The 21,558-nt window shown below is 47.4% G+C and overlaps 1 protein-coding gene across 1 annotated transcript; it reads right to left on the reverse strand.

Annotated features, from left to right (window-relative positions):
• Positions 1 to 656: 656 nt before the first annotated feature.
• On the reverse strand, positions 657 to 21,558 carry RAB15 (RAB15, member RAS oncogene family). Its single transcript, XM_083444394.1, has 7 exons — positions 21,024 to 21,558; positions 11,919 to 11,979; positions 10,098 to 10,158; positions 8,125 to 8,202; positions 6,765 to 6,854; positions 5,416 to 5,481; positions 657 to 4,632 (listed from the first exon to the last, which is right to left on the reverse strand). Exons 1-7 carry the CDS (start codon positions 21,145 to 21,147, stop codon positions 4,474 to 4,476), a joined length of 639 nt encoding a protein of 212 aa, XP_083300520.1. The 5' UTR covers positions 21,148 to 21,558; the 3' UTR covers positions 657 to 4,473.

The raw sequence follows: 21,558 nt of genomic DNA on the forward strand, positions 1-21,558 counted from the left end.
CTCTAAATTTGTAGTGTTGCAGGATTTAAAGATAGAGGGAGATAGGGTTTAACAACATGCCACTATCCTGCAGCATCTGTTCAAAAACATCTGAGCTGCGGTCCTCCTGTTGACTCACAACTTCCATCACCCCTGGAGACTGACTATGCAGACAGGGCCCAAAAGGTGTTCAGAAACATCTGGCAGACTACAGATTCCCCACCCAAGTAAATTGATGCAGAGTAGCAGGCATATTGAGCTCTTGCAGTCTCCTTTTGAAGGAGGGGTTTTATATTCCTCACTACAGTACAAAAATAGCTGCAAATGCAGATAATGTTCACTCCAGGACTCTGCCAATTCCAGGTGGTCCCATGTGGGCAGAACTAATCCTTGCTTGTTGCAATTTTTCTGGACAAAAGCTGGTTGCACTGATGCATGCGCCAAGCTACATCCGTTCTACCCCTGGTTTGCTTCTTCGGCTCCTTTCTTGTGCAACTGAGCCTGTTTGCAGCATGAATTAAACATAGCTCTACTCTGAATGTGTTCTCTACATAGGGAAGCATTTGCTGTTTGACCTCCTGGATTTCACTTCAAGTGAGATTCTTAGCAGCAACACAGCTTCTTTGTTGCAGAGGACCGGGTTAGCCACCCAGCAAGGAACTAGAGCAGCCACCAACCACTTTGAGAATCTTTATTTTTGTAAAGATCTTTCTTGTTTAAAATCATGAGTTACAATGACAGGCCATACAAGGAAACCCAGTCAAAGTGCAAAGTCCACAAATTACAGACACAGCAGAGGATTCAGAAAGTTCTAAGTTTGGCTGGATCCCATGACAAGTTTATATGCAACGGTTTCCGCTACAGACAGAATGATCCGTGACTCAACAGGACGGAGGCAGCCTCAGAATACTGGAGTGCTAGGTTCCCAGACTCATCCTCCCTTCCCCAAGCACTGGCCTGAAACCAAGAAGCACTTTGTGGCCTCCTGAGGGCACCACTCCAATCTGCACAGAGAAAAATCAGCATTGATTAGGGAGCTTTTCTCGCACTGAAAGAGTTGTCCTAATGACCCAGAATGCACACTGTTAGTGTGGCTCGTTTTGCTCAGTGTTGGGAGCCAGAGGCTTCGTCAACCACTTGTTTGTGAGTTCAACCCAGTTAAGAGGCCATTGCTGACTCTACACGATAAGGACTCGAGCTCACGCCATAAGCAAGGCAAAGAGCTCCTCACCTGTCCCCCTTTCTGGTCTTGTGTGCTGTGAAGATTACATTGGAGTCTAGTAGTTTGTGCGTTATAGTTAACAGCATCAGCAGCCCAGCTTCTATTATATTGGTGGGATATGGTCTTAGATCCTAGGTGGAGCAAGCGGCGCCGATTTGATGCTGAATTGCAGCAGGCAAGGAAGAGCTACAGTGGGGACATCTTTGGGCCCTCCTAGCTTGCAGAGCCAGAGATACTGGGAAGCTGCCTGTGCTCATTTCGGGGACAGAATGACATCCCTCTCTTTGATCCTTGAGGGCAGCTCTAGCAACAGAGCTTTAAAGAACTGGGTGAAAGAGACAGCCAGGAACCAGCTGAGACAACCACTCTCTGCAGGCAGCTAGCTAGCCACTGTTGTTTTTTGTTTCCCAGTTGCACTGAGAACATGCCAAGTAAGTTAGTCCACGTTTCTCATCACACTTATGCCTTAGCATGGCAGTTCTGCATGCTGCCACAGGCTTTCCACGCTGTAGGTTTAAGTGGTTGTGCAAACCTGCTTTCTGCACTCACAGCATGCCCATTCACTTTGGGTGCAGTGCAGTCCAGTCAGAAAACAGGAGCAGGGGCTGGGGGTGGGGAGAGAACACAGGCCACGTAGACACTCTGTGCAAGGATTGGCCCTCAGTCTTCATTCCAACCTCCTAACAAGCTAGGCAGACCAAAGCCAGTAAGGCCTCAACCAATCAGCCCAACAGTTTGGGCTTACAAAAGAGGCAAAAAAGCTCTTCCTTTGCTGTGGCCCATCAATTCCCCTCAGTCTCTACATGCCTCCTCTCTCAGGGCAAAGATGCCTAGTTCCCCACCTGCACAAGTCCTCGTTTCTTTGCATTTTCACCTGTTCTTACAGAATTTGGGTCCTACTACATCATGGCCGGGAGGAAGCTTTGGTGCTCCAGGTGTTGTTTGATTCCAGCTCCCCTCATACCGTCACAGCCAGCATGGCCCTATGGTCAGGCATGGTGGGAGCTGTAGTTCAAAAACCAAACAGGCTACCAGCTACGTGTGTCTCTCATTAGTGTCTACAATATCTCCAGCTTTGCACTAGGTCTTGCAGGAAGCGGTCCCTTGTGGTCAAGCCGCGTCGTGCCTCTTTCTTCCCAGACCCTGGGACTGGGGTCTTCCCAGGGGACTGTGGCTACAGGAGAGCTGCTCCTGCCAACAGCAGGCACTGTGTGTAGAACTCTACTGTTCCCCCCTTGCATTTCCAGTGGCTTGATACCTGTTCAAACCCACCCAGCACAAAGAAAGAGGTAAAACTGGTGGTTTTGAGAGTGGAACCTTTTTTGGAAATGCAAGGCCCCCTTGCTTTCAGGACAAGCATCACAGTGCAGCCAACTTTATTCCTGCTACTATCCTTCCTCTCCTTCACTGGGTAAAAATATTTTTCATCTGCTCTGAGAGAGAAAGTCAACAACTAACTGGAGGAGGAAGAGGAAAAATGAGCAGGGAAATGTAGATCAGTCTGCTTTCTGGTATGACCTGGCTAGGGAAGGGCAGATCATCACAGGGATATAAGAACCATTTTCTATCGCTCAAATCGATTGTGCCTAAGTCCCACCCCCTCCATCAAAGGCAGCCTCTCTAGGCAGCAGGAGGACTTGTGCACCGCCACCCCACCCAGAAAGCCTCTGGTTGACATCCATCCTTTCTAGACCCGCAAATGTAGCCCGTTGCTGGCATGTACATAAGAAGGGAAAGGAGCCTTTGCCTCCCCAAGGTGTTGGCACGCAGGGAGCAGCTACTCTGGAGCAGGCAGGTGCATATAGATTAGAATTACCATGACATACTGCCAAGTGTCTTTAGGCCTCCCCTGCCAAGCATGTCAAGGAGAGAGGAGGATGCTGGTACAACATGCAGGCAGGCAGGCTGGTTTCAGTTTGCTCGGCTCAAGCCATGTTAAGCAGCACATGGCAAAAGAACCAAATAAATTGGATACCCTGGAATCTACAAGGCTGAGCTTCCAAGGAAATTCCTTCTGTGGAGGAACTTCTAAAAAGAGCCCACGAAAGGGTCTTGAGCAACTTCTTACAGGTTGGACCTCAAGAGTGAGAAGAAACAAATGAGGGAAGGCTCTATGCACAGATTACAGTGTGTTTCCATATCAGCGCTTTGGTGAATAGTTGGGAAAGTCATTCCAAGGGGGCTCTCAAAGCCAGTTCCACACAGGTGGCACAGATAGGGTGGGCTCTCTGCCTCCATTGGTGCAGGGATATAGGCTAAGCAGGTGCCTGATGTACCTGCACCACCAGGGATACCCAAGGGGAGCCAAGCAAAGATGCCATACAAAAATCTTTGAGTAAATAATAGTAGGCAAGGATTTTGCTTGGTGTGCAAGACAAGGCTCCAAGGAGTTACAAAATGGGAGCCTAGTTTGGCCTGGGAAGAAGCAAACATTCTTTGCAACTGGTAAGGCGAGTCTGAATTTAAAGCCCCAAATTTCCATCATCCTACCCCTTTCCCAGCAGGGCTAGACTCTTGCTGCTCCCAGCAGCTTACACTTAGCAGGGCAAGAGATGCCACTGCGCACTTTGGAACAAGCCCCAATTTGGCGAGGTGCCGTGATGAGAGGTTTTTTTTTAACAGCAACCTCCAGGCAGCCAGGTATGTACAAGACACTGTATCCAATACAGCCGCAAAGCCCCAACCCTGCACAAAGCTGTGCAGGCGTTAGGGGAGATGCTGAAATGGCAAGGCAATGTATGGGTGGGAGCGGGGGCGGATACAAACGGACAAGCCTTCAGCAGGCCTGCTATTGAGAGTGTGCAAGCAAACGGTCTGTCTGGAGGAGAGTGAATGAAGCGGGACATCCCTCCCTCCTTGAGCGCCCTGTTCTCAGAGGACAGGCCTAGTTGCACCCAGGCACAGAACCCAACCGGCTCAGCTGCCCCCTGGAAAAGGGCAAGGCTGCAGAGCACCTGGAGGTTGAGAGGCTGCTGAAGAGGCCTCGGCTGCTGCGATCGCCAACCACAGCTCTTCCGCAAAGGTGGCGGGGTGATGTTCTGCATGTTGTGAGCCCCCCCGAAGAGAGATTTGGATCCAGGGAGTTTGGGGGGAACAACAGAAATCACCAATCAAGGAGAAACACCAGGAAATCCAAAGAGGATCCAGCAGGGCAGAGAGTGGGCAGGCAGGCAGGCAGGCAACCAGAGACCAAAGAGATGGAGCCCTCTCTAGGTGGCAGCCTCTCTGCCTGCACTGGGGGACAGAAGAAAAGGAAGAGCACTGGGAGGCTTTCAGCACCAGCAGGTCTTGGGGGAGTGCTCTGTGCCCTCTGGCTTGCTTGCCTCCTCCTCCAGCTCAACCAGGTTCAGTTCATCAGCCGCATACGTGCGGAGTCCGTCCAGCTCCTTCTTGTGGGCCTGCAGGACCAGCTCTGTCAGACGAGTGAAAGACTGAAAGAGATGAGCGTTGTTGTTTTTTTAAAAAAAGTGAGGTTTAGTACATAGCTTTAGATCAGCAAACAAGTCTACACAAGTTACTAGTATTTAACTAGTAACAATGTATTTACTAGTGTGCTTGGGTGCACATGTCTAAATGTTTTAGACATTTGAGGTAGATTAAAAAAAAAAAGACTACTTCTCAAACTTTCAGTTTGGTTTCCCACTTGGTGGCAATTTTTATTTGCTGCATGCAAGAGTCAACTTACAATCCAGTTTTAAGCAGGAGAGTTATGTGCATGCTATGTGCATTAAATATGTCCCACTGAGATCAACAGTGGGCTCCTGCTCCATCTATGTATGAGTTTTGACACTAACTGCTAACATTATCACACATAGGGGCGTATCCAATGGACCCCATTTTTGCCAATTCTGCTGCCCACTGTAGCCCACTCCTGAGGGTTTAGAGACCATCCAGAACAGGTATGGGATATGGCACGAAAGGCTACAGTAGGTGGGGGGGGGGGGTGAATCCAGATATACCACCGTACATAAGTGTAAGTACTTCTGAGATTAAATAAAATATATATGTTACATTTGCAACAATATATAGTGCAACTTTGCTTTCTCTCCCAAAGGTGAGGTGCCTACTGGCTGCTATGGTCAAAAACTACAGGTGAGCCCAAGGATTTTCCACCATGAACTCTCTTTTGTTCTGTATCTCCACTTGCTCTGCAAAGGTGATACACTGGCTGCAAAGCACCAGACACCTGGAAGTTCCATATGCAGAGTTCTTACCTCTTTGATGTTTACGTTGGTGCAGGCACTTGTTTCATAGAAATCCATGCCATACTCCTTGGCCAGCTGGAAGACAGAAGTTCCGACAGCTTTACATACAGGTGTAATAGTGACTGTCAATAGATTGTACAGATAGATCTGAAGAAACTAGAACATTCTTACATCACCACCTCTAAGACTGAGAAGATAACTTGTATTATTTTTTAAAAAACAGGCTAGGTTACATTTGAAGTTTCTGACTGGGGAAAAAGAGCACTGTTACAAGCATAGCGTGTCTCTCTGATTAACCAGGGCTGGAAAAACTAGTAGAATGAAGTCCAGCTCCAGACCCCAGTGCCATCTCTAATATAAACAGTGACCTGGGGACATTGTAAAACAGAGCTTGTCTATGCCAGAAGGAAACCAGCTTCCAGAACCCATTTCCACAAGTTCCTGGACATTGACAAAATTTAACTGCTCCTACCATCTAGTTTTCTAGATCAGACTCTGCCCTAGTTCACACCCACAGCAGATGAGGCAGTCAACCTGTTCCTGACTATACCAGCCTTTGTGGGGGGCTCACACAACTGCATGTGCTTCTGAACAACAACAACAGAACCTATCCCATAGCAAGAAGGATTCCTGACAATGCCATTGTCTTATATAGAGGAATTTGGTTGGGAAGGTGTATGGGGCAAGATCCAAACATATGAGGCCCCCTTTGCTGTTTGAAGTGGTACAGTGTGGAACAAGTTTGGCTTCAGTCAAACATAGGTTCCTGAATAATGCCCTCCCCAGAGCCCAATAAGTTTCCCACAAGGCACTGAAAATGGAGGATAAGGGGGCTGCCACTACAGCCATATAAAAACGCTTGTGGTTAGTACAGCCGCCGTGGAGACTGCCATTGACCAGGCCCTTGGTTAGCATTGCAGCCTGCCTGGCTAGTGGACACTTGTACGCCATACCATAACAAGGTTCTCTGGGCATCTCACAATTAATAATTACGAAAACCATTTAAAACATAAAACCATTTAAATAAAAAGCACAAACATAAATACAACAAAAGAAGAACTCACTGCACTGCCAAAGTTAAAACAGATTTAAAAAACAGAGAGGTCCAGACCACATTGTTATTTACAAGACCTGAGTGAACAGAAACAGCTCAGTAGCAGAGCATCTGCTTTGCATATAGAAGGTTTGAGGTTCAATCCCTGGCATCTTCAGGTAGGGCTATGAGGGAGCCCTGTCTGAGACCCTATGCAGTATAGATGGTCTGACCCACCTGGCACTGTCAGTTTTACTATATCATCTGCTATGAGTGAGGCTTAGGTCTCAAAGGAGAACAACTAGCAGCTACCCAAGAAGTTTACCTGGAGGCCTTGCTCTTTGCCTACTTGCCTCTTCTCCTCCTCGTCTGCTTTATTCCCAATGAGGATCTTCTGGACGCCATCTGGGGCATACTGGAGAGGAGGGAGAGACTTTAGCCCATCCCAATCAGCACAGATTAGAAGCAGCATAGTTAAAAGCTGAGCTGTACCGCACTGTTGAGACTTGGGATTGTCAAATGCACCATTCCTGTTGCCTTTTAACTGTTGCACAGGGCAGAGAATTTTCATAGCAAATGGCTTCTTCCACCACTGCAACACAAACATCTGGAAAATGGCACCGCCCAACACATTTCTGATCTTAACAAAGCAATTAAAAGAATCGCAGGATGGTCTTAGAGAAAACAGGGCTTCCATAGACCAAAGCCAATCAAAGAAACAGGGCAGCTAGAAAATCCCGCCCCCCCCCCAAACCCAGGGGCCAACAGAGTTGATCACACATGCCCAACAGCATCTCCTTCAGTCCAGACCTGTTCATCTCCCTGTTAAGTTCACTGCAAAAGCAGATTACTTCAGTGCCAGTTGTGGCAGAGTGTTAAGAGTCACCATGTAAAAATGGGCACCACCTTCACCAGCCCAGTGCCTCCAGGTGTTCTGGACCACAACTCTCATCAACCCCAGGACTGGCTGAGGCTGATGGGAGTTGTAGTCTCAACACATTTAGAGGGCACCAACCTGGCAAGGGGTAACCTATAAAAATTCCCTAACAGTGTAAAGGCAGAATATATGTGCACAAGGACACAAAGTTAGCACCCTGGCAGTATCCAAGATGCCTCCACCAGTTATTCAACAGCAGTGTATTTTATTTATTATTACATTTATATACATAGCCACCTATCAATACATATTCACTGGATGCTTTACATGCAAAACAACATAAAAGTTATTATTAAAAAATAAAGAACAGCCTTTTGTCGCAGCAGAGATGGCACAATACAGCTCAGATTTAAAACACGGTTAAGGTTTATTAGATGTTCTTCTAGTCCCTGCATAATCTTCTAGTTAGCACTTGCTAAATACTGAAGAGCTTACACAAGGTAAAAGTCCTTTTACAGGAAATAAGGACACCCCAAAAGTGTTATGCCTTTTTCAAGGACATCCGGACTGTCCGTTGAATTCCCAAGGCTATTTTAATCCTACAATCTCTAGATAAACCAAGCACCTAAGCCAAACGTGCTATTTCTCTGTTTGATCAAGGCTTCTCAAGACAAGAGAGTGCATGTATATACACACACAGGCCTTGAGCAGGAGCAGTTCATCCGATTTTGCCATGGTAACTTCTCCCACACTGGGGCCAATAGTCCCCAACAATAGGGGGAAGAAGCAGGGAGACCTCCTCGCTTACCTCATCTACATCACTGGCCCATTTCATGATGTGCTGGTATGAGCGCTCACTGCTGATGTCGTACACCAAGAATATCCCCTGGGGAGAGAACCAGGTCAAGGAAAACAGAATGGAGTAAAACGTGCAACATAAACCCAAAGGTGAAATGACTTCTACTTACAGGGAAGGTGTGTGTGTGTGTGTGTGTAACTGTTAATTGAATAGGACATTCCCTATGCACCCTCTGCCCAGGAATTATGCTGGAGGGTTGAAGAAGAGGAACTAGACATTTGGGGATTATTCTTTCTTCTGTCCTGTTAGATTCTGCATGCATCTGCATGTAGGCCAAGCTCATTGTGAAACCTTCATGGCAGATGTGGCCTTTAACTACTACCGATAAACCAAAAGCATTTGTGTTTTGACAGTTGTTCCCACAAGATTGTTACAGAGCAGGCTGCCACCATACTAGATAACAGACAACTGTTTAATGAATATGTCAGTCTTTCCCCCTGGGGACCTGGCTAATCAGTCTGCATTCCCTGCAGAAATACAGCAGGCTTCTTTGGCTGCAGTTTTACTAAACACTCCTTATAAACTAGGCTTCATGTCTCAGAGATCTAGCACCACTATGGCTCAGGGCATCAAGCGGCAGGCAACAGGTGACCTACAGGCAGTAGTTGGGGGGCACAACATTTACCGTATTTTTCCATCTATAAGACGATGTTTTTTACCCAATTTTTTAGGTCTAAAAACATGGGTTGTCTTATCCACAGAATATAACTAACAAATAAATAAATAAATAAATAAATAAATAAGGAACTTGCTCTAGCGGTCGCAGCTTCTGGTAGTGGCAAGCTGTGGGGCCTCTGTAGTCTGCTTGCCTCCTCTCACTCTGCCCGCCCTACAGCAGGGAGGGAGGCTGTAGGCAGTCTGTTTTTGCCGTGCAGTGTCTTCGCGCAGCTCCATTTGTGTGCAGGTGACACAACGTTACATAGGAGGAGCGCGACGATTGAAGTAATATCCCTCCCCCCGCCATGCCTTTAACATCAGTGAAACATCGCGCCTTGCGCTCCTTCTGTGTAACGTTGCGCCGCCCGCACACAAATGGAGCTGCGCAAAGACAAAACAGGTCACACACACAGCCTCCCCCACGCAGCCTCTGCCCCACGGGAAAGGCGCGGAGGGGAGAGATATCTTCGATCGCTGCAGCCAGCGCCTTTCCCTGGAGCATTCTCAGTCTGCTTGCCTCCTCCCACTCTGCCCACCCTACAGGCAGAGGCTGCATGGGGGAGGCTGCATGCAATCTGTGGATTTTTGGATTGCTTTCTCATGGGCCAACATCACTGCATTTTATGCACCAAGATAGCATCAGTAACACTGAAATCCTAAAGTATGCAGCTTGTCTTCAGCCCTCGAGGCCATCTGACACCCCCAACCTGGGACTGCTGGCTTGCTGCCTTTCAATTTAGCTGAGGTTTAATGTTGGGACCCTTTCTGTGTTCCAGTGCTAACCTTTGTCAGCATTAGCCCCAAAGTTGTGTGTGTCTCTGTGTCTGTCTCCAAGTAGGAACTTATGGTCTGGATTCAACTAAGTTGTTGCACTTGCAGAAGCTACTGCAACAAGATCCACCGGTGCAACAATACTACCCCTCCTCTCCCTGTGCCCCCCCCCAAAATTCTGCTTCGGAGGGTAGGGAAAACCCCTAGAATAGTGCATGGGTGAAAGGAAGGCGAGATTCAATTCAGCAGGACAATCTTTTTAGCACGATGTTTAATTCCACTCAATATCAAAAAATGGAGAGAATGTCCACCTCTGTCAGGTCACCTCCATGAATTTTGGTTACACTATGCTTGCATCTCTGGCAACAGATGAAGATGTCAGAGAAATAGCACCGAGGCCAATGCTGGGACAATTCCTGCAAAGGCCAGCTAGTCCTTCCCAGGTCTCTCCATGCTTTTTGTACTACTTCTAGTCTAGGAGAAAACAGTTTTACCTGGGCTCGCCTGTAGTACTGCTTCGTGATGGTCTGGTATCGCTCCTGACCTGCAGTGTCCCTGGAACAAAAGCAGGCGTCATTAGAGTTGCTCCAAGTTACACACAGACTGAGGGGCATGCACTGCAATTTTTATCCACATGATCCATCTGGACTGCAGCAGAGTTGGCGCTCACATGGACAAGGGAATTATTATCATCAGCCATTGGGTTGTATCCAGCGCTGCCCATGAGTGAGTGGAACAGACTTCTGCTTATGAAACAGGACTTCACCATCCTCTCCTCCCTGCTGCAAAATCAGCACTGGCTCCAGAGAAGATTTTGGCATGGGGCAGGGCGGAAGGGCCTGCAAGGAGAGGAGAGGAAGGTGAAGTCCTGTTGTGCAAGCTGAGGTCTCCTTGTGCACTGTTGGGATTCTGCTAATCGTTTCCAAAGTGATTAAAGAACAAAGAGCCACTACCCACAGGCTTACAAACTAAGATCCATGATGCAAGAGGAAAATAAGAAAAGTTGGGCACCAGTTCTTTAAGAGTTACATAGTAGTTCTTAGAGTGATCAGCTGGAACAGAAACAGTTCAGGGAGAAGAGGAGCCAAATGGTAGCTGGCCTCAGCTGATGTAATGGACTGGGCCCTGTTATTCCAAATCACCCTCTGTATTATGCAAAGTGAGCGATGGGATAGCCAGGAGCAGTTCTCAACATTACACAAATTCCTCCTCCTCACCCCTGCTAAAGTAGCTGCCAAACACACTTCCTAACATGCAGCTTGACTTTCTGCCACGTCAGAAGACAAGCCCAAACAGCAGATTTGTGCTAAACTGCAGTCAAGTCGTCATAAGGCATGACTAATTGTTGCTCTGCAGTATCATCTTATGACCGACTTGCTCTTTGATCCACAAATGGTCATTGCCACTAATATTGTCACAAGGCAATTTCCTTGCAGTACAGGCACCCAAGAACACACAGGATCACTTCAGCTATGGAGGTTTGTGCAATTTGGCTGCTCCCTGCTGGGCAGTTTTAAATCTGCTCCTGTCAAGACAATCACATCTAGGGTCTTCCCAGACAGATATATCATTATTTTCATGCTGACATACAACGAAGCAACCGTGTCCCATTTTAAAAAGACTTATTTTTAATTAGTTATTTGAATGCTATCTAAGACCCCCACCCCAGTATTTCAACCCCCCCATTAGAAACCAACACCATAAAGTGGAAAACTTCCTGGGTCAAAGCCACTCCCCTTCTATTGCATGAAAACAGGATAAAGCACCAGTGGTGCTGGGGGAGGCACTAACACTACCTAAAAGAGAGAAGTATGTTTTCGTAAGTAACAACAATAATAGTAGTTTGAAATGGCCTCTGTTGCAGTTTAGGCATAGAGCTTTAATCCACACCCCGAAAAACAGACCCAGTCCCCATTCAGGCAACTACAGAAAGGCTACACTACACACCGTATATAACAGCCTGTTACATTACTGCCCAGGAACCCAAATGGCCTCTCCCTCTCAGTCCTACTGGACCTCTCTTTGCAGATGGTGTTCAATAACCACTTATTGATTCCCTGATACTTTTGATAATTTACCAAGCACTTCATCTGCAGAGTGCTTTACAATCTTTCTGCATGTTCACTTTATGGCAATCTTGCTGGGTGAGTTACTTGCCATTCCCATTTTACAGATAAAAGAACTGAGGCTGAGAATGGGCAACTCGCCAAAATTCTCACAAAGTATTCACAGCAAGAAACTCTCATCTGGTCTCCCAGATCCAGAGTTCAGCTCTCTGTCCGAAGATCTGCATTGCAATAGCTAAAATCACTTACCAGATCTGTATTCGGACCTTAATGCCATCTACTTCTATAGTCTTCATTTTAAAATCGACTCCTGTGAATAACAAAAGCAAAAGATAAGTTACAAGGGCGACTCCATCCCTACCCAGTAGATTCTGCTGAGTGTAATTAGGTTATGTGATGTTTAGAACATATATATGGAGACCCACAAATATCCATGTACATGTTCCTCACGTGCAACATCTTCCTTGGGCTTGATTCAATGGAGTCCCGCTAGCAGAAGATTGTGCTAGCGCAACACTGCTTCCCCCCATCCAAAAATTGGCTCTTAGGGGGCTCGATAGATTCCCCCAGAACAGTGCTTAGGGGAAGGGGGGGGGGGAAATCATTCCATCTGATGAGCTGAAATGCTTGCACTGAAGGAACCAATGCCATGGTGCTACATTGAATTTCTTCCCATATCCACCCCACTATGTGAATATGCAAACAACAATCACACACACACAATCTAAGAGTAGATCACCATTGTTAAGGAGCTGGATCCTTCCTTCTCTGCTGAACTCCTTCTCACCAGCAGCTTGCCATAGAGCACTGACAATTCTATTAAACTTCTGAGCAGTTGACGTTGTAGTAAAGTTAGTATATTTTTGAAAGCCATTCCTTGGTCAAGTAACGGAGTGAAGCCTTGTGGGAAACCAACAAGCCACAAGGACCCTGGGAAAGAAGTCCTGTTTCTTTAACTCTAGACTAACAGGCGTCCAGGATGAGAAGTTTATGGTGGGAAAGGAAGCTTGATTTACTGAAGGATCTAGCACCTGGGTCTTATGTTATTCACATTTTCTCACTGATGTTATCTACCTTAATTGCCTGCATCTGCATAGTCTCCAGGAAGGGAGGATACCCCTTGATCTGGCTCTGGGTTCCTAATTGCCCCAGCTGCCAAGAGTTAGATTGATTAATCCGCAAGTCGGTCATTGGAGAATTTGAAAATAATCTAAAGTTATGATTGGTCTTGGGGTTCCGTTCCCACGTGTGTATTGGGGATAAAAAATCTGGGAAATGGCTGGTCAAGTGTGCTCTGCAATCCGCATTGTACCCGGCTAAAGCGTCACACCTAATAGCTGACATTACAGCCTATTGTGATGGGAAAACGCTGCTCTTTTCATCTGCGGACCTAAAAGAACTCTTTCTATCCTAACCTGCAACGTAGAGTGAGTATGTACCGTATTTTTCGCTCTATAAGACGCACCAGACCACAAGACGCACCTAGTTTTTGGAGGAGGAAAACAAGAAAAAATATATTCTGAATCTCAGAAGCCAGAACAGCAAGAGGGATCGCTGTGCAGTGAAAGCAGAAATCCCTCTTGCTGTTCTGGCTTCTGGGATACCTGCGCAGCCTGCATTCGCTCCATGAGACGCACACACATTTCCCCTTACTTTTTAGGAGGGAAAAAGTGAGTCTTATAGAGCAAAAAATACGGTATATAGAGCTAGTATATTCTACAACGTTTTTATTTTGTTTCTGTAAATCTCAAGCGATGTGCCTGCAAGTTTGCATGTTTCCTTGTGTTCTTTTTTAAAATAAATTTTTAAGAAAAGAAACTGTTTTAGTTGTGTGCCTTTCTGGGAATTAGCTAATCCTAGCCTCACGCTTGGTTACGCACTACCGTGTATATTTCTGCCTGCAGATACAAACTGCAGGGTTGGGGGGAAACCGGTACTAATTAAGGCGCAGCTTTCTCCCTGGGCTGTGGCTTGGAGTTCCCCGGGTTAAGGGAGTGGTGGCAGCTACCAGTGCGATTTTGTCCTGTTTTGTAAAAATAATAATTCTTGCTTGCCTGGGCTACTCAGGGGACCTCCCGGAGAGCGGAGACAGGGTAGCGTGGTCGAGTGGCAGAGGGCAAGGGGGAATTATTACCACAGACATAGTCATACAAACTCCATAACACTACAGCAGCTGAGTCAGTAGCTTGGAAGAGCTCGTTTTAATCAACTCAAACTAGTGCACTCACTCTGATGGTCACCAATTTCACAGAACTACAGGGTGAACACACCAAGCAGGCCTCTGGCTGAGTTCTCAGTGTGTGAGCAAGATGTCACAGGTACTGCCAAACAGCTCACAGCCTAAACCTTTTAGGGCTTCAAAGTTTAAAACCAGCCCTTTAAAATGGGTCTACAAAGCCAGTATACTTGCTATAATATTGCTGTTGTTGACGTTGAAAACAGTATACCCATCAGGACTATGGCGACTGCCTTTTGGACCAGTTGAAGTTTCTAGACACTATTTAAAGGCAACCTTGTGCAGAGTGCCTTATCTGTGTCTAGTCTGGAAATAGATCACTGTGGCTAATTTTGTCCTCTGCAGAAATGGCCACCATTGGCATACCAGCTGAAATGGATGAAACACACCCCTAGCTTAAGGTCACAAGATTTTTTTCAATGGATCCGGGGACACTTTTCAACTTCCTACTAAATAGATGGGATTTTGTCAAGGAACTGATTTGTAAATCTGGGGACTGTCCCCGGGAAACAGGGATGTCTGGAACCTTAGCCTAGCTACCGACACTACTTGGGCTTCACTATTCAGCACCCAAGCCAGCAGCATTTGCAATGCGGACTTGGGTCTTTTAGGGGAAGTGGAACCTCATATGGGGAATATCCCAGCCCACAGCACCTCCGTCTTGCCGGGATTTAACCTCTGCTTGTTCACCCTCATCCATCTCAGAATTGCCTCCAGGCACCAGTTTAGAGTTTCTAAAACCTGATATCAGAAGATGGAAAAGAAAGACAGAGTTCCATGTCATCAACCTTTGGATGACTTCTCCCAGTAGCTTCATGCAGCTATTAAAATGCACGGAAGACAAAACAGAGCCCTGGGGCACCCTGAAAGCCACAGGGCACAGGGCAAGATTTGCCCAACATTATCACCCGAGAACTTCCATCATGGAACAACAAGAACAAATGTCCACTAAGTCCAACACCCAATAGTTGACCCAGAAGGATACCATGGTTGGTAGCTTTCCTGGACTTCTCAGTGGCTTTCAATACTAACAGGGTAGCACTCCTTCCATCCTTCCTTCCTCCAGAGCACATCATACACCAGGGTGACCAAGGCTATTTCCATCCCAGAGCTGGGCCTGGCCATTGGTGGGGTTGATGACAGTTGGAGTCCAACAACATATGGAGGGGCACTGGCTGTCCACCTCTGGTCTAGGCCAAAGTGGAAAATAAAGGAATAATCTACTATACAATCTAATATATGTTGCCTTTGCATACTCAGCCATGGTGTGTGTGTGTGTGTGTGTGTGTGGTGTGTGTGTGTGTGTGTGTGTGTATAAAGTAGTATAACAGGACAAGAAAACATTACTGGAGTAGGGAACATACCCATGAAAGGTACCATGGGAAAGTACTAGTGAATTCACCTTCATTTTGTCAGAGGCTGGAGATCTAACCTTGGTAGGCTGTGCAGCTTCAACTTATCTGTTATTCTTTTGAAGCCTTTTCTCCTCGTATCAGAACAACAGCCCAACTTCCCAGTTCTCTGCAGGACAGCCAGCAAAAGCAGAAAGCACTAAAGACTCTGTGTGTTTCTTTGAAGTTTCTACTGCAGCTGCTTGCCCACACTGCTGAAGAAGCAGGTACCTTTCAGCAGCACAGGGGACTGCAAGATAAATGCCACCAAAGCTGCACACAGCTTCCTACGCAACCCGTCTTTCCAAGGTGGTGTGCCACAGTGCGATAAAGCTTGGTTGACAAAACACCTCAGCAGTAATGCATATGCCCAAACATAGCAGCGCCTACCTGCTGCCTTGCAATATTTCTCTTCTGAGTTTGCCCTTCTTCTGTTGCAGGGCAGGGTAGAGCTAACTGAGAGTACCAGCTTTATAAGCCTTGCATGAGGCCTTCCTCATGTCAGCTATAGCTTAAATAACTGTGGCAATCGAACCCAGAAGTGAATCCCTAAGACAACAGTTTTTAGATCTATGACCGGGCAGGTTAGAGGCTACAAAACAGGCAGTGGCCCAATGGGAGAGCAGGTACTTTGCATGGAAAAGGCCCCAGGTCCAATCGCTGGCATCTTCAGACATGGCTGAGGGAAGTGCCCCATCTGAAAGCCTGGAAAGGTGCTGCCTATCAGGGTAGAGAAGGCAAGATCAAGATAGGTGGACCAGTGGTCTGCCTTGGTGTGAGGCAGGTTCCTACATCTATCAGTGGTTGTTAAATGTGAGAAATAAATATTAAGAGGCAGTATAGTTCCAGTTATCAGAAACTGATTGCAAACCAAAAGGGATGGTGACCCTCATGCCTTGCTTATGAATTTCCTCCAGGAACCCGGCTAGCTTCTGTTGGGAGACAGATCGCTGAACTAGATGGGCACTTGGCCTGATCCAGCAAAACAAAGCCTTGCATTCTGCACAAAAAAAAAAGCTCCCTGATCCAAGATTAAGTTTATTTTCTCCTCAGAAAATTGTGTAGCTTTCTGAGGGTGACTCACATATCGTGCACGATTCACCAAGCAGGAGCAAGTTGAAAGTGATCCTTTGTACTCCACAAGGCATTTTCTCCTCGCTCTGTGGTCACAATGAGAACTTCATTAACTTAAGGCAGATGAGGACTGTGTGCTTGCGTCACCGTGTGGGAGAACAGGACCGTTTTGGAAATGGTCCACTGCTGGAGAAAATATAAACTCAAGGAGGAACATATCCCATTACATAGCTATTCATAAATACAAGCTACCTGGCTAAAACCGGCCATGGTCAACCTGAGTGGGTTTAAGCTCAAGCAGATCTAAGCTGCAGGTCACATGAAGAACAAGCTTTTCAAGAGAGGTGGCACTTCTGTTAACTCCACTCTTCCGCAATCCTCCTAATGTTCCATCTCAGGAGAATAGGGAAGTGGGGGCTGAAAACCCAACCTAATGATAGTCTTCACTGCCTACTCACCTGAATGAAGACCATTTAATACCTGATTTCCCCCCTATAAAGCAGAGTGGGCGACCTGTGGCCCTCCAGATGTTGATGGACTACAACTCGTATTATTCCTTACCATTGGCCATGTTGGCTGGGACTGAGGGACATTGGAGCCCTACAAATATCTGGTGGATCCACCCCTGCTAAAAGGAGGTAATCTCCCTGTGTGAACACCATTGTGAGTAGTATATTTTGCTACAAGCCTACAAATGGGGTAGTTAGGGCACACCCTGGAAGTGGCCATTCTTGTTTACTACCATTATTCCCATGGTACACTGGACGGCAGCAGCATTAGGTAGAAGGTAGGCCACGATCCACTTGGTAGATCTCTGGGTGTTTTGCAGTAGATCAGTAAGTGTTTCTCAATTGTTTGACGATAGCAACAACTAAAAGGCTTCCCTCGCTAAATTAAAGGGCTTGAACAAAGAAACAAGGAATGGATTTTTGCGCTGGACCGAATATGTGCTTGATTCTTAATGTGTGTCTGCCTTCTTGAAGCACTATTTTACACTTGGCTTCAGTTGGTGACCCTCAGGATTCTACGAATTGTAATAAAGCTTAAAGCCTGCTTACTGGCCAGATAAGTTACTGGAAGAATCAGTGACTTATTGGAGGATATTAAGCAACTGGAGGAGCAGAAGAGAGGAGAGACTCTGTAACATATGGATGCAAATACATATCACGAGTGAGGAATTGGGTGAAATTCGGAAAAGCATGATTTACAAGAAATCATGGGACTAAGCAGAAAACCTTGCTTTCTTAGCACCAGAAGTTCCAAGAAAGCTTTTGAAAACCAGAGCTTTATTTCTGTACGGACAATTTTCCTTTTCATAAGTTTGCTAGTAACAATGGGTGCCAACTGCAAACATATATTATGCAAGCTTGACAGTGTCAATGATTTTAGGTTGGCTTACTAAATACAAGTAATATAAACTTGCTAACTTAGACCACTCTCTAGAGCAAATGAACGTTTTCCAATGCAAACTGAAAATTTTCAGGTGCAAATTTCTGTAATTACTCTTTTAAAAATCCCAGTTCATTTTTTTTCTTGACTACTGACTACAAAAGCAACTAAACAGGAAGCAAAGGGAATTTCATCCTATTTCCTAAAATAGACCATGATAGGAAAGTAACTTATTGGCCAGAAAGCTAAATACTAGGTTATGCAATTCTTCAGTGTATGGTAGGGATTGGAAACCTGTGTCCTCCACCCCAACTCTACTGAACTTCAACACCCATCAGTCCCAAACAGATGGGATGACGGAGGAAAATGGGAACTTCTCACTTTCCAGATGGATTCCATCATAAGCTTGCAAACTGACCAAATACTCAAATCTGAAATTAATAGCTTCGATACTAATGCCCAACCCTCTCCCCCCCCCCCACAAGCATGTTGGCCTTACTTGCAAGTCCTATGTCTGATAGGGGCTACAGAGCTCTTTCAGATGGCGCTGTGTCAATATGGACATGCCCCAAAGCAGCTTTCTTCTCAAGCTGCCAGCCACTGAATGCAAGCCTGAGGAATAGAGCCATAGCTGGGGAGCTTCAGGCCCAGAGGCCAAATGCAGCCAATCACACCTTTCTATATGGCACCTTCGCTCCCCAGGCCACACCCCTAACCCTCCCAGCTTCACACTTTCCTTGAATACTTTTGACTGCCTGGAATGTGTCCTTGAAAACCTGCATTGCCTTTTGCTTGCCTGGATGGAGGATAGAGAATGTGTGCACAAACTAATTTATTGTACAGATGTAAAATTTGCTTTCGTTGCTCCACCCGCCTTGGCCTCTGGCCCCACCCACTGGCATGTGGCCCCTGAACAGTTGCCCAGAAGGCAACTTGGCCCTTGGACTGAAAAAAAATGTTCTCCACCCCTGCTATAGGTTATGCATGCCTAGCACAATGGTAGAAACGAATGGTTTCTATAGGAAAACATCAACATGTTGCCCTCGGCAGGCGAAGTCAGAGGCAGGTGGGGAAGCTCAGCCACAGCCGCCTTTTACCACATTTCAGGCAACACTTCATTATCTCACCACCACCCAAAAAAATCCTGCACGATCTACAAGTTATTTTTGGACGTTCGCTACATTTCTAAAAATGAAAGGCACACTAGTAGTCACACCTTCTGAGATGAAAGCTTTGTGCCTAATTTCAGAACTGTGGAGCCTGACTGAGGTCATTCTCTGGGAACCTCCATTCATGTTTTAAAAGGTCCCTTTTTATTTACAGTGGTACCTCGGGTTACAGACGATTCAGGTTACAGACGCTTCAGGTTAGACTCCCCTAACCCAGAAATAGTACCTTGGGTTAAGATCTTTGCTTCAGGATGAGAATAGAAATCGTGCGGCGGCAGTGCAGCAGCAGCGGGAGACCCCTTTAGCTAAAGTGGTGCTTCAGGTTAAGAACAGTTTCAGGTTAAGAACAGACCTCCAGAATGAATTAAGTTCTTAACCCGAGGTACCACTGTAATGTGTTTCATGACCAACAGAGCTAACAGAAGAAGAGCCCTGCTGGATCAGGCCAAGGCCCATTTAGTCCAGCACTCTGTTTTCACAGTGGACAACCAGATGACCATAGGAAGCCAACAAGCAGGACCAGGGTGCAACAGCATTCTCCACACCTGCAGTTTCCAGCAACTGGTATCCAGAGGCACACTGGGTTCAACAGTAAAGGCAAACCATTGGAGCTAGTGTGGTGCAGCTGTCGTGGCAGGGGACCCCAACCTTTTGGGGTGCAAGGACGTATTCTAAAATCTAAGAAACTGTCAAACGCACCATAAAGTAACCATTTCACAGAAGAAAAACTGGTGATGCTGAGAACTGCCCCTCAACTGGCCAAAACACCTACACTCCCAATAAATAAAACGGGGGTGGGGGCGGGGAGCAGGCAATGTCTTTCCCAACCAACTAAACCCCCAAAGCAAAAAGAAACCACCCAAAAATCTCTACTGCCTTGAGCTCATTGGAGAAAAGGTGGAATATAAATGCAAAATATAAAGGCCTGGTACTACAAACAGCTAAAACCCCAGTTTATCCTATCATCTGCTCTTGGCCACTTCAGATATGCCCTGCACATCACTCAGTAAAACGGGGCGCATCCAATGTTTAGTCTCTCTTAAGGATGCGTTGCGTGTTATGTTCTGAGCTCACCAGCATGCTCCCACAAGTCACTCCTGTGTCTAAAAATAGAACGGGCTCATACAGTAGCTGCTTCAAGATTCTCAGCACACATATGTGCCTGCTAACACCCACAAAAAAGCAGATGCTCCAAAGAAACAGGCATATTCCACGTTATGGGTTTAGGCTCACGTAGGACTTATCAGAGGGCTTTTTTAAGAGCCCATGAGGAGCCGACTTTATTCCCTGGGACTAGCATAGCCACCACTGGGGATTTCCGAAAGCAAAACGGGTCTGCCTTCCCTCTGGCTTTCTCTCTTCCATCCTCTCCCCACCCCCATATGAGTCATAGTGTTATGCCTACCTCATATTTTCGAACAATGACGTCGCATTTATTTTCACCTTTGAGGTGAGCTGGCATTACTGCATTTAGCAGCAGCAGCAGCAACAACATGTACAGTGACCGGAGAGCCGGGCGGTTATTGAACAAAAACTAGCTCCCAACACAGGCAACGCAGGAGCCGAGGCCCGGTATTGGTGCAGCATCTAACAACAGGTAACTGGAAGCAAAGGCACTGAAGGGGGGGACACCGGGATTTCGGGGAGAAGGGGGCGCTTTTCGCGATCCCTGCCTTAGTAAGGGGGTGTCAGCTTTGCTTCAGGGAGCCTGAGCCTCAGATCTGAATCGCCCGGGGCGATTCCCTCTCGGCGCTTGCTATGGGCAACTGTGCAGGTACACTCATCTTAATCCGTGCCAAAGACGCAGTGTCTTTACGCGCGATGCAACCCAGCCACCCCTCCCCTCCGCTCCTCCCCAGTCCAACAGCGATGCCCCCAAGGCCGCAAATGTGACCCACGACGTCTTCCTCCCTCCAGCCGGGCCCCCGATTTTGCCCTACGAAGAAGTCGCCGCGGCTCCCTCTTGTTCGAGGGCGAATCTCGTCGGCCCTCCTCCGCCTTTGTCCCCGCTCCCGGTGGAGACGGTGGAAGAGGCCGGGCTGGCAGATCCCCCCCCCCCGCGACTTCTCTTCCTTCCCCACCCGCCCCGGCGTACCGATGGTGGAGATGTGCGAAGGGTGGAACTCGTTGTCGGTGAAGCGGCACAGCAAGCAGGTCTTGCCCACGCCCGAGTCCCCGATGAGCAGCAGGCGAAAGAGCACGTCGTACTGCTTGGCCATGGCGGGCGCCGCTCCGGCTTCAGCCCCGCGCGGCACCCGCTGCCATCCCAGCTAAGCGCGCTCTCCTCCGCCCGCGGTGTCCGTGCGCGTCTGGAGAGAGCCCCAGCCCCAGCCGCAAGACCCGGCGGGCGAAGCGAGGTGGAAGGAAGGAGAACCGACGCCGACGCCTCGGCTGCTGAGATCCGCCGGGGGTGGATCTCCAGAAGAGCGGGAGAAATTGAAGGCTGCTGCTGCCGAGGCGCTGGCGCCGGGGAGGGAATCACTTCCCCGCTCTCGGAGCGCCAAGCGGGGAGGTCTGCAAAGGTGCTCCTACCGCTCCCTATTGGAGAGCGCAGGGGAAACAGGGGCGCGCAAGGCGGGCGCCTCGGACGCGCAGAGTCGGGACGCAGCAGCCGGCGCTTTTCGGGCGAA

This window comes from Podarcis tiliguerta (assembly GCF_965153285.1).
Source record: "Podarcis tiliguerta genome assembly, chromosome: 1".
NCBI classification, from domain to species: domain Eukaryota; kingdom Metazoa; phylum Chordata; class Lepidosauria; order Squamata; family Lacertidae; genus Podarcis; species Podarcis tiliguerta.

Bases quoted from the DNA above. Each gene is read 5' to 3' on its own strand.
- RAB15 (XM_083444394.1), bottom strand. From the start codon at position 21,147: ATGGCCAAGCAGTACGACGTGCTCTTTCGCCTGCTGCTCATCGGGGAC. The intron at 10,159-11,918 runs GTAAGTGATTTT...CTTTTGTTCCAG, and splicing joins AAGGTCCGAATACAGATCTG to GGACACTGCAGGTCAGGAGC. The intron at 8,203-10,097 runs GTAAAACTGTTT...TTCTCTCCCCAG, and splicing joins AGTACTACAGGCGAGCCCAG to GGGATATTCTTGGTGTACGA.